Source organism: Aegilops tauschii, chromosome 1, assembly GCF_002575655.3.
Source record: "Aegilops tauschii subsp. strangulata cultivar AL8/78 chromosome 1, Aet v6.0, whole genome shotgun sequence".
Taxonomy (NCBI): Eukaryota; Viridiplantae; Streptophyta; class Magnoliopsida; order Poales; family Poaceae; genus Aegilops; species Aegilops tauschii.
The window spans coordinates 101,965,222-101,977,838 of NC_053035.3; the positions used below are offsets into that span (position 1 = coordinate 101,965,222).

A 12,617-nucleotide genomic window follows, 5' to 3' on the forward strand; every position below is an offset into this window, starting at 1 on the left:
TCTTCGGGGCTTACCACGAAGACTTTCAGACTGTCTATACAACAAGGTGCCCAGCTTTTGGCTCGCTCTAGTGCTTGTAGTCGTCGGTAGGTGGTCTATGAAGGTGTAATTTCTATTGTTTGTGTTCTTTGTACTGTTATGATATTTGATGAATAGATCTGAAGTCTTTTCAAAAATAAATACAAGTAATTTTGTAAGTCGCTCCTCCTCCTCCAAGAAAGAAAGTTAGGGTTCCTGCCTCTCGCCGGCACAGCCGCAGGTCCGCCTCATCTCCGGTGGCCCTAGGGCCATGGAGGCGCGGTGGATCCTGACAAGGACCGGCGGGAGGGCTCCGTTTTTAGTCGTTTTTTCTTGTCTTGTTAGGGTTTGTGTCCTGCTCAGGAAGGCGAGACGGCGACGGCTCCCTAAAGATGTAATAAAGGTCTCCCCGCCTAGCCCCCATTCCGGCTGTGCGTCTAGCATCGTTGCTGGGCTTCTGGAGGTTTGTCTTCGGCGGATCTATCTTTGGTGGGTTTGCTCGGATCTCGTCGTTGTTCGTCTACGTTCGTGTGTCTTCGGGTTGAATCCTTCCAACCTACGTTATTCTTCACTGGCGGCGGTTGCTGTTCTGGTGCGCTGGTTCTATGGGGCCTTAGCACGACGACTTCCCGACTGTCTACTACAATAAGTTGTGCCCGACTCCGGCGATTGAGGGGCGATGACGGCGGCGCGCCTTCGGCTTGCTTCAGTGCTTGTAGTCGTCGCTAGGTGGTCTACGAATCTGGATGTAATTTTTATTTCTGGTGTTCGTTATATTGCCATGATTGAAGATGAATACTCCCTCCGTTCCTAAATATAAATCTTTGTAGAGATTCCACTATGAACCACATACGGATGTATATAGATGCATTTTAAGTGTAGATTTATTCAATTTGCTCCGTATGTAGTCCACCTAGTGGAATCACTAAAAAGACTTATATTTAGGAACGGAGGAAGTAGATTGGAAGGTTTTCTGAAAAATAAATACAAGTAATTTCCCTCAAAAAGAATAATTTCAAAACCAACACAAAAAAACAGATCCACCTGAATTCCGCCGTCCCCGCCCTTCCCCCCACTCCACTCTCCGTCGCTCTCCTTCCCATTCTCTCTCCCCTCGCGATCTCGCCGAAACCCTAGGAGAACCCCGGGGAGGCCGGGATGCTGCACGAGTTCCTCCTCGCCCTTCTCGGCTTCACCGGTGACTTCGTGCTCGACAACTCCTCCGCCCGCCGCCGCCCCGAGCCGGCCGAAGCCGGTGGCGCCGGAGACGGCGACGTGGGCCCCGCCTTCCGCCTGGCGCCCGACCTCACCTTCCTCCAGCCGTCCGAGAGGTATGGGAGACCCGAGACCTCTCCTCTGCTGTGAATCTGTAACCACGCCGTGGTGTCTGTGATCTGTGGTGTAGTTAGGTGGTCTAATTCGATGCGATGCGGCACAAGCAAGCAAACATGAAAAGCCAGGTGACTTGTTTCCCTGGTCGTATTGCTTGAGTAAGCATAGTTTCTGCCGCGTTAAGTGCTTTATGGCTGCCTAAATCAGAGTTAACCACAATTGGTGAATGGAGGATTGGACCAATTTGCTTCGTTTTCATCATTTAGCTTGTAATAATGCCTACCAGTCGGTCCGCCAGTGTATCAGTTGATATAGAATTGCATAATGCCATGATTGACCGTGCTGTTTGAACATTGGGATGGAGGAAGACATTGGCACATGATGAATCTGCGAGAAATATGGCTTCAACTAAGGGACAAACTAACAAATTCTGAAATGAGATATTTCGTAGAAATGTAGCCTCAGTAGTCCAAAGAGCTTCAAATGTTTCACACTTTAGTTCTCGTCAACCTCTGTAGATAACTAGGTTTGGTAGATAATTTATACTAGTTAAGCAGATAGAGATGAATGCACCTCAGAAGCAAGCACATTCATTTACAGGTTCATCCATTGCACATTTAGCGCTTTCCGTGTCTACCCAATCTGCTCTTTTACATGATAAATACACAAAAAACTATTGCTTAACAATTTTAAAAAAGGGCAGCCCGGTGCATGTAGCTCTCGCTTGCGCAGGGTCCAGGGAAGGGTCCGACCACTTTACATGATAAATACACCAAAAACTACTGCTTAACAATTGTACCTGAAAATATTCATATTTAATACATATACAGTGCTTTTGCTCTACATGTAAGTGTTCATTTTGTGCGTTAACTGCGAAGTACTCTACTGGATACAAGAAATCGTATCTCATAGGGAGGAATATTACATTAGAATCTCAATGTATAGAAGTTTTCAGTGCCGAAGTATTAGCAATCATTTTGGTGCATTTAGTTCTTAGAATCGTCATCAATGTTGTAGGACATGGCCTGGCAAGCAAGATATAGGTAGAAGACAGTATGTTTTGTCATTAGATGATTAGATCATGGTTCACCAAATACTAAATGGCTTTTCCTATTTGTGCAGGAGTGCTATTGAAAGGCTCATATCTCTGGGATTTTATTACAGAGAACTGAATCGTTTTGCGACGGAGTCTCGTGATCTGAGTTGGATTCAGTCTTCTGTTGAGGTTTCATCACCTAATGCTGATATTACTCTGAACGGCAAAGTGAGAAAAGGGAGTGCATACCGGAGGGCAATTGCCAATGGTATTGCTGAGATTTTATCAGTTTATAGGTCAGCTGTTCTGCAGGTTGAGCAAAACCTGTTGTCAGATCCATTGCCTATCCTGGCGACAGTAACCCATGGGCTAAATAAGGTCTGTTCTTCGACATCTTGCACTTACAGTTTCTGTCTCCATGTGTCATTTTTTAATTTCTGCACAATCATGGACTTAACTATTGCATTTACAATATTTGTTAAGCACTGACTCTACTGTCTTTATTAGCTTTTGCACAGAGATCAATATTATATTCCTTTCGCATGCGTTATCTGATGTGATTTGTCTGGTTTTTGACACTGACCCTATTCACTGTTGTGTGAATCTGTAGTTTGAGGTTCTTCTGCCTCCACTTTATGAGCTTGTTATGGAAATCGAGCAGAAAGACATCAAGGGAGGACAGCTTCTTAACCTGTTACATAAAAGATGCCATTGTGGGGTTCCAGAATTGCAAAGCTGCATTCAGAGGTATTGCCTCAATTATTCTTATATATATGCAGCGTTTGAAGAAATATAACTGACATTTCCAGTCCTTTCGTGTTTGCATGGGAAACATTGTACTTCTGTTTTCATTGCCACTACTTCACTGCATATTTGTTATGCCCCTTATGATCAGTTGTTTGCTTATTCATTTTCTTTTTATTGATGGTAAAAATAAGAATAGGCTGCTTTGGCATGGACACCAGGTCATGTTTAACCAGCTGACTTCTTGGATGGTTTATGGTATTCTTCAAGATCAGTACCATGAATTTTTCATCAGAAGGTCAGCATGACTTACAGAGCTTCCATTAAATTATCTTGTAATTTTGTCATTGCTCTTCTCCTATCCAGTTGCTGGTTCTGATATATTATAGCGGCATATCCAGTTAGACATTTTGGCCTGCTAAATGGCATGTGAAATTTCAACTATAGGAGCACAAATCCCGAGTGCTTTTGAAGTTTTGGTTATAATATGAATAATTCTATATTTTGTTGTGCATACTTACTTTATTTCATAAATTTCGCCCCTTAATCAGCAAACAGTTATGTGATAATTATAATTATGGTTCACAAAAAGTCTAATATTGTCAACTGATGGGCATGAGAATTTGCTTGCTTGGAGCTTTGTCTAATGATTTTGAGTATCTCTATATCCAACAGTCTATAGCAGGAATTGTATCAGTTGCCTTTTGCATGAGAACTACTAGTTTTTTTTTTTTGAACATGACATGACCGTAGGAGAGTTTCCTACATTCTTAAATTAATAAACGAGAGAAGACAAGTTACATGTTACAATATTTACAAGGGCAGGCCTTTGGCCAAACCCCAGAGGAGCTTGAAATAAGGGCACCAAGAAAGTATCAAAAGCGGGAAAAGTAAGCTAATTGAGCCCCTGAACCAGAGCAATATAAAACTTCTTACCTTTCTTTTCAGACAGGTTGACAGGGATGAGGGGAATGAATCGGCTCAGTCTGATGTTGCTGATAAATTTGCGCAGAAATTAGCTAAAGACACATCCCTTACTAGTTGGCACTCAGGATTTCATGTATCATTGGTATGCTTATACTCTTATTCTGAAATGCATGTGTATGAGGCAATAAATGCTCCCCTAGCTAATTATATCCGTTTTTCTCTCACTTGACAGGACATGTTGCCGGAGTATATCCACATGCGAGTTGCAGAATCGATTCTATTCGCTGGCAAAGCAATAAGGGTTCTTAGAAATCCTAGTCCTGGTGCTACATTGCTGGAACCAACTAACCAAAGTCAGACATTGAAAGGATCTCATAGAATGCAAAGTTTCACGGGGGGGCCCGGTGCTCTGAAAGAGCTGCCAAACTTCTCTAACATTAGTGCAGAAGAATTATTGCCACAGGCCGAAGCAGATAAAGTTGATGCCATGCTTAAGCAGCTAAAGGTTAGTTGTTAGCTTTCTGCTGCAATATTTAAAATCAGCATCTTATATTGCTGTATGCATCTTTCCCTGTTTTGTGTGCCAAAGTTTTCATCTATCCTTATCCTTTATGGGAGCATTATTGACATAAGTCCATATTGTTTCTGCAGCATGCTTCCGAGTTTCATAAAAGGTTGTTTGAGTCTGCTGTTAGCTCAATACGTACAATTGCAGCTAATCATCTTTGGCAGGTACTAGATGGCTTAAAGCATTATATTCTATCAATGTTTTATTGCACATGAGCATCACCGATTGTTTCCTTTGGTAAAAGTTAGTGGTTGTACGCGCTGATCTCAATGGCCACTTGAAGGCACTTAAAGATTATTTTCTTTTGGCGAAAGGTGATTTTTTCCAGGTAATATATCTTCCGTATTCCTTCTTTCACATGTACGTTTCTCCGTGGTTGCGCTAGTACAGTGCAAATTGTGCCATAGTGCCTTCCTTGGTTGTTTTCGGAAACTCAAAATCATGATTTTGAACCAGTGTTTTCTTGAGGAAAGCCGTCAATTGATGCGCCTACCACCTCGTCAATCTACAGCTGAAGCAGATCTCATTGTCCCATTTCAGTTGGTAAGTGACACAACCCCTTTTTTCTTGCCAAAGACCTACAGATACACAATTTTATTATTTCAGTTTATTATGTGGTTTAATTATCACCAACTTAATAGAATCCTGCTGAGTTCTGTTTTCTGCTGCGTTACCTCATGTTAGCAAATAGGTTTGATTTATTTCCTGTTCTTAATTCTGCAGGCTGCACTGAAAACTATAGGCGATGAAGACAAATACTTCACCAGGGTATCTCTAAGGTTAGCATTTCTGTTTGGCACATAGAGTAATTGATGTCAAGCCATGCTTTTCGAATTTCAGTGCCGTACATTGACAACTGATTTTGTTTGTCTTTCGTAGGATGCCACTGTTTGGTATGAAATCTAGTACATCACAGAAAGATCTTCAGAAGTCCAACACATCAGATCTTTCCTTGCAAGGAAAGGCTAGCTCAGAGTTGGCACTTGATGGTTGGCATAGTATTGCTCTGGAATATTCCGTCGATTGGCCACTACAACTCTTCTTTACTCCTGACGTTCTTTCTAAGTAAGTGTTGTACTTCATATCTTACTCTCAACAAAATTATTATATTTTGAATTTCATAGATCTTTGAGTGTGATTAATATCCTGAAAAGCTACATCAAGACTTGCTAAACTCAACTGGGAAGTCAGGGGAAGTCTTTTGAGCTTTTTACATTCCCATTTTTAAGATACATAAACTGTATCCAGGTATCGCAAAGTTTTTCAGTATCTCATTCGGTTGAAGAGGACACAAATGGAATTGGAGAAATCCTGGACAGCTGTAATGCATCAAGATCATGTTGATTTTTCTGATTATTGCAAGGATCGGAAGAATTCCTCTGCAACACAACTGCGTCGGTTACGCACGAAGCCTTTTTGGCGAGTAAGGGAGCATATGGCTTTCTTGATCAGAAACCTACAGTTCTACATCCAGGTAACAACCAGATAAACTACCATTTACCTTTGGTAATAATTCAGAGGATGTGCATGGCGTTTGCTTAATAACGAGAAGCTACAACATGACGGCATTTGACCAGATAGCTGCTAGGAATGTGCTGGTTTCAAATTTATTCTAGACGTTAATAGAAATTTGTTTAGTTTGATAATTTTCACTTTTCCTTTCTTATTGACTTCCTTTTGCAGGTTGATGTAATTGAGTCACAGTGGAATGTCTTACAAACTCACGTTCAAGACTCGCATGATTTTACAGAACTAGTGACCTTTCATCAAGAGTAAGCAACCGTTTTACACTTTATGAACATTTTTTATTTGTTTTTATCGATAGGAAGGTTAAGCTTTTTATTTGATAGTGTACTGTTTACTGAATCCATGCTACGACATGTTCATCTTGTTTTGAGTAGAATATTTTCATAAGGTCCGATCCTAGAAGATAAGGAAACATTATGGATCTGTGTTCATACCAACTTGTTCTTTTGCTTCACCACCAATGGTGGTGGTTTCATTGCATATTGGTGCCGTCTATTATCTGAAGCTTATATAGATGGATGTTTTAGTTTTGCATAGCCCTTTCTACAGGTTGCAATAATTTCCCCTGTACTTTTGTGTAGTCGACCCTGGCCACTTAATTATACTATAGTGATTTCCTTGCCTAGTTACATGGAAATACTACCACAACTAGTGTTACCTTTGAATTTCCACGGTCGCAACAGATTTAATCTGTTATGGTATCTTGGCTGACTATAACCTCATGCATTGCAGCTATTTGTCGGCATTGATATCACAGTCCTTCTTGGATATAGGATCAGTTTCTAGAATACTGGACAGTATAATGAAGCTCTGCTTGCAGTTCTGCTGGAGTATCGAGCAATACGAAACAGGCGCAAACATGTTTGAGATTGATCACATAACTGAGGTATTGTCCCACCCAACACTATCGGCCTTCTGTGAACAAATAGGGATGGCACATCCTCATGGATGTCTAAGCTAGCCAGCCTTTTGCTTAGTTTCCTAGTATATGTAGCATAAACTTACATACCTAGTATTTGGTGATATTCAGGAGTTCAACAAGAAATCAAATTCGTTGTACACTATCCTAAGGAGTAGTCGACTTGCGGGAAGTCAGAGAGCACCTTTCCTGAGGCAGTTTCTGATGAGACTGAACTTTAACTCTTTCTTTGAGGTAAGCTCTTCCAATTAGGGATCGGTTAACTACCCATAGACATTGCCCTTGTACTTAATACATTTTTCTCCCTATGTTAGACAACTGCGAGGGGCGTGATGAATTCGGGCAGGCTGCGGCCAGGCACAGCGAGTACCCAGCTGTAAGCCTAGCAACGCAGCGGCTGTTCTCGCCGTGATTTGCACGACAATGCTGCTACGTATCGACATGGCGCAAACCCATCACACAAGAAGACGAGGAGGAATCTGTAGGATCTGTAAATTAGCTGTAGCATGTGAGTTGTTTTGCCCTGGGAAGTAAACACTTGGTGATGTTTGTTTGGCTAGTGTTGTGATGTGTACGTCTTTGCTTGCTTGCCTACCTTTTCCATGTTATTGGTATCTCTATTGGGAACATGGTGTGTGGCCTTGGATGAAATGGTAGCAGAATAGCAGACCTGTTCAGTACTTCAGCAACACTGCAAGGTTTACATTGCAACTGTTCTGGAAGGATGAATGCAACATTGAAATGAATGCCAAAGAATATGGGGATTTACAATAGGTATACTGACGTGTTTCTTCTTCCACGACCTCCGAAATGTTCTAGAAGATTCTATATGCATGAACATTTGTTCGCCTGGTGATTCAGGTGGGTTGGGGTCATCGGTACGAGTTGGAGATCATGAGCATGGCCATGGTGATGGCAAGGTCCATCCCCGGCTGCACCACCAGCGAGAGCACGTCCTTGCCCAGCAATGTTGCCTTCTCTGGACCCCCTCGTTTCCGCCGCACCTCGGCGATGAGCGTCTCGTCGCCGGTCGAGCTGTGCCGGTAGATCCTCGAAAACTCCTCCCGCCGGGACCAGCTCAAGCGGTAGAGTTGTGGCTCGTCCACGGCATGCACAGAGGCGGTGCAGTTGGACCTGCCCAGGTCCTTGGTGGCTCTCATCATGAGGTGCGGCTCACCGTGGCCGTCGTTCGAGTTCGAGTCGTCGTCGACGTCGCCATTGTACACCTCCCATGTCTCCGGCATCAAGCTCAGCATCTGCATGCGGCCAATTGTCGAACGGGTTCAAGTCATGCATGAAGCAAATTAATCAGTGCGTGTAATGTATAATAGCAAAAAAAAAGTAGATAGAATAGATCTACCCGATCGATCACCATGGCCCGTGGCGGACGGTGAGGAGGACGCGGCCGGCGTGGTCCATGAGCGCCATGCTTCCCGGCCCGACGCCGTAGTTGTCCACGCGGAACACCATCCGTCCGTCCGCGTCGTCGAACACCGTGTACCCGTCGCCGCGGAACACCAGCGACTTGCACCACACCGTCAGCCGCCGAGGTGTCGCCGCCGCGGGCTGGGACGGATCGCCGGCGACGGCGCAACCGCCCGCCAACGGCCTCTGGGATCTCGGGGTCTCCTCCGGCTCCGCCATCACCATGGTCGGTCGTTGCCAAGCTAGCTCCGACGACGTGCGCGCCTGCGCGTGCTGCTGTTCTTTATAAGCCTATCTGGACTCCGTTGCGTCTGCATGGATGCGACACTGTTTTGACTCTGGATTGCTCAATTTTTATTATCAGATTTATTTATGCATAAAATTATTTTTGAGATCACTGATTGCAATTTTTCGCATTTTTATTTGGTAAATTAATGGATACTGCTGATTCTTTGGGACCATATTTTTGCGCGTCGGAGTTAATTTATGGGGATCCCATAGTTGACCTAGCTAGACCAGCTAGCTAGCTAACACATAGTTTTTTTTAGACACTATACGCGCATACACTCATTCCTATAAACATATACGCATGCTCTACCCCTATGACCACCTTCGAAAGACTGAGTCGACATATCATCTTGAGATTGACGTAGTCACCAAATGCGCCTCATAGTCGACGAGGCGTCTCTTCCCATTGAGCGCGTGTCGCCGAAAATCCTAAAATAATCTACTAATAAATGCGAGCATCAAGATTTAAACCCTGACGGGTTAGGGATACCACTGTCTACCTAACCATCTAACTACAGGTTGATTCGCAGCTAACACATAGTTAGAACTTTCTCTAAAGTTTGTGATATTTTTGTGCTATCTTATCTTTCAAATACTCCTGCAATATAATTCTCAAAAAAAATAAAAACTCCTGCAATATATCAGATGCAACTCGTGTGATTGCGCGACTCCAATTCAGTTGGAACATCAGATCAACATGGAAAATTTCAACCAAATAAAATAGCTCAATATCTACTCAGAAAAGAAAATGTTGGGCCATCAGATTTCTCTAGCTTTGACAATTGACAAAAAATTAATTGTTTGAAATGGCCAGATACAAATGATACTGTTAGATTGGCCATGGATATGTAAACAAACTTGATTGTTGAAGTCTGCAAATGTATCCTTGCGCAGGGCGGTGGTCCCGTGGATGTATTTCTTTGCCAATTTTTGGTGTAAATATGTAATATTCTCCCTAGAGTTGACATTTGGGTTGTGATTCACGTGTGCAAATAGTCTATGGCTACAATATTAGAAGATATCCCAGGATCGGAATAATAATTCAGTTGGGGAACGGTCTGTTTGATACAGCTAATTCAGGAAAGCTTAAGTTAGTTAAAGCAATCAATCATTGAACTATACAACTAATTATTCTGTTTTTCTCCCCAAAAACCATTAGCTATTCTAAATTTCTGATAGCGACGGGTGCTGAACTTTAGTTAAATGAATTAAACTATATATGGATAAAAAAAATACATATTTTGTTAACAATTCGGTTCTTCAACTATTTTTACAAAGAAGATACCGTCTTCACTTATGACACAATCAAATTGTGACGATTTCTAGAAATCTGATGACATAAGAATGATTAACACGTTGAAACATGTTATATATGTAATCTAGAGGGAGAGCTATCCATACATGCAAGTGTATTTAAACAAAAAAGTCACTACATATGAATGAATAAATGAGAAAATGTCTATATATATATATATATATATATATATATATATATATATATATATATATATATATATATATATATTTGTGCATGTCAACATTCATCACAATCTTTCGCAAAAAATAATATTCAACTCAATCTCCATTTATATCGAATGCTTTTGCTATAACCTAACTAGCTGAGATTGAGTTGTGTCTCATTCACACCCATGACCGTCCGATTAGACGTTGCGTCAAGGTTATTTTCTTAGGGGGAGAAAAAGACACTTATTCAATGTTCATAGACATAGGTATACAAGATATATCAGGAGGACTGTTGGAATATTCGGCAAATTCGTAATTAGTTTTAGCAAATAATCCAGGATAGAACAGTAATTAGCATGCATAGCTCTAGCATACTAGATGAACAAAACAACAACATCAACCATAATTATAAACATGACCAGATCACGATGCACGTATTGTTCGTTGGTAGCCATGGTTGTTGCAGAAGCTATGTTGTAGACGACGACGTTGGTGAAGACCGGTCGAAGTAGACGACGTTGCAAACGCTAGTACTTGGCTTCGCCTGACTTGGATGAAAGACGACCTATGGTGAAGAACGCGAGCAGCCGCACAAAGCACTCCCCAAAAACCAAATTCACCTTCTCTAGTTGTAGGATCACAAGGACGAGAGGTTCCAAAGACCTGCTCCCCCACTGGCTGGTGCATGTCGGCGTTCGGTATGCAGTAGAGCGAAGGAAAAACCCTAGCTCATTCCGGTGTATATTTGGCTGCGGTAGGTAAGTCATGTATATAGGAGAACCCACGCGGTATCGCGTAGCGATCATGATCTCAAACTGACTTGATTTCCAAGTCCTAAACTACCGGACAAGAAAACAATCAACTTATCTGTCAAGAAATAAAAAAAATGGCAAAAGGAAGCTGCACTCCTCCAAGGCCATGACCGGATTTCGACGGACCATTCACGCGCATGTCGCATGCCCGCGCCCTTCGCCCCGGCCCATGTCTGAGCCGGGTCAGGCGAGCTGAGTGAGCGTGTGCTGTTCTCTTTCTCTCCTCATAATCATCACAATGTGTAGTGAGGACAATCCACTATATAAAGTGGTCTCACATCTCCTCCACTAGAAGTATGGAACTAAAGATTTACACTACCTCTTGCCATTTATTCAGGGGCCTTTGATATTTCTTAGGGTTTAGCTATTAGGCCTAGTCCAAATATTCTAGCAACCCTCCACCAGATCTCAAATGTTCATTTAGAGATTTTCCTGATTTCGCTACTTGTTTAATATACCAGTGTTTCATCAGAGATTTTTAAGCTGAACTTCTGCATAGAACTTTAAGCTACATTCATTCACTACTTGATAATGAAATATGTCTTAAATTGCAAGTTATGTGTGAACATGTTTCACTCAAAGTCATAATTACACAGTTTTGGCACCATGATTTTGTCAATTTTTTGGACTAACGTATTAATTTACTGCCATGTGCGAGTTGTTGTTTTCTGCTATTTTTGGACTTTTCCAAGAAAACAATTTTTCAGGGACAAAAAGATCCAGGAAAAAAAAACTCCGCGAGATTCAAGCAATGACTGAGATAGAGCCACCTGGGCCCACCAAAGGGGCCCCCACAGGAAGCACGAGCCTTAGCCACCAAAGCGCCCCCTAGGAAGCACGCATCCCTAAGACGCGACCATGACGCATGTTGGGGTTGAATGGTGGCCTTGCACCGCCTTTTCACCGTCTCTTCCTTCCGTTGCCTTTATATATTTTCGAAAACCCCAATTTTATTTATCGAGGATTTTTTTCCACCACTATGACCTCTCTGTTTCTAGGAAGATCCAATATGGACGCCTGTTCCGGTACTCTGCCGGAGGAGGAATCCATCTCTGGGGCCATCTTTATCATCCTTGTTGCCATCATGCCTATGTGTGAGTATTCCTCCTTGGACTATGAATTCATAATAGTAGTTAGATGGCAATCTCCCTTGTTCATCAATAAAATGATCATATGAGCTTCTCTATGTAATTGTGATTCATCTGATGTAATTTGTGGTGTGTTTGTTAGGGTATGATGAATTTTCACTGATGATTAGATCTATACATGTTTTATTCATAGATTAATATGAGTTCTTCGTTTCATCATAGACATATATGCTCTTCGATCTACTAGTTGTGCACTGACTATGTTTAGATGAATGATCTCCAAGAGGGAGTCATGTATGTTAGATGAGTTCAATATTGCAAGTAACCTATCATAGTAACAAAAAGTGGAAAAGGTTGGTACTATATTGTTACCACTAATGATGAAATGATAGTTGGGTAGTTGCTCCAGTGATGAGCTAGGGGTAAATACAGTATATTATGTCAAATCATGTCATCATATTTAATGCAA

The 12,617-nt window shown here is 42.0% G+C and overlaps 2 protein-coding genes across 2 annotated transcripts; one reads left to right on the forward strand and one right to left on the reverse strand.

Annotated features, from left to right (window-relative positions):
• The first annotated feature begins 1,053 nt into the window (after nt 1-1,053).
• On the forward strand, nt 1,054-7,848 carry LOC109760446 (gamma-tubulin complex component 4). Its single transcript, XM_020319268.3, has 16 exons — nt 1,054-1,349; nt 2,473-2,764; nt 2,997-3,133; nt 3,330-3,428; nt 4,079-4,199; nt 4,290-4,562; nt 4,709-4,789; nt 4,870-4,953; nt 5,082-5,168; nt 5,349-5,404; nt 5,505-5,690; nt 5,874-6,099; nt 6,309-6,397; nt 6,885-7,038; nt 7,183-7,305; nt 7,386-7,848. Exons 1-16 carry the CDS (start codon nt 1,177-1,179, stop codon nt 7,449-7,451), a joined length of 2,247 nt encoding a protein of 748 aa, XP_020174857.1. The 5' UTR covers nt 1,054-1,176; the 3' UTR covers nt 7,452-7,848.
• Nucleotides 7,837-8,777, reverse strand: LOC109760447 (protein LURP-one-related 5-like). Its single transcript, XM_020319269.4, has 2 exons — nt 8,442-8,777; nt 7,837-8,338 (listed from the first exon to the last, which is right to left on the reverse strand). The coding sequence occupies exons 1-2, from the start codon at nt 8,719-8,721 to the stop codon at nt 7,944-7,946; spliced, it is 675 nt and encodes a 224-aa protein (XP_020174858.1). The 5' UTR covers nt 8,722-8,777; the 3' UTR covers nt 7,837-7,943.
• Nucleotides 8,778-12,617: the final 3,840 nt, after the last annotated feature.

Excerpts from the sequence above, each read along its gene's own strand:
- LOC109760446 (XM_020319268.3), top strand. The coding sequence starts at position 1,177 with ATGCTGCACGAGTTCCTCCTCGCCCTTCTCGGCTTCACCGGTGACTTC. Across the intron at positions 3,429-4,078 it reads CATGAATTTTTCATCAGAAG|ACAGGTTGACAGGGATGAGG; the intron begins GTCAGCATGACT and ends CTTTCTTTTCAG. Across the intron at positions 6,398-6,884 it reads CTAGTGACCTTTCATCAAGA|CTATTTGTCGGCATTGATAT; the intron begins GTAAGCAACCGT and ends CATGCATTGCAG.
- LOC109760447 (XM_020319269.4), bottom strand. The coding sequence starts at position 8,721 with ATGGTGATGGCGGAGCCGGAGGAGACCCCGAGATCCCAGAGGCCGTTG. Across the intron at positions 8,339-8,441 it reads CGTCCGCCACGGGCCATGGT|GCCGCATGCAGATGCTGAGC; the intron begins GATCGATCGGGT and ends GTTCGACAATTG.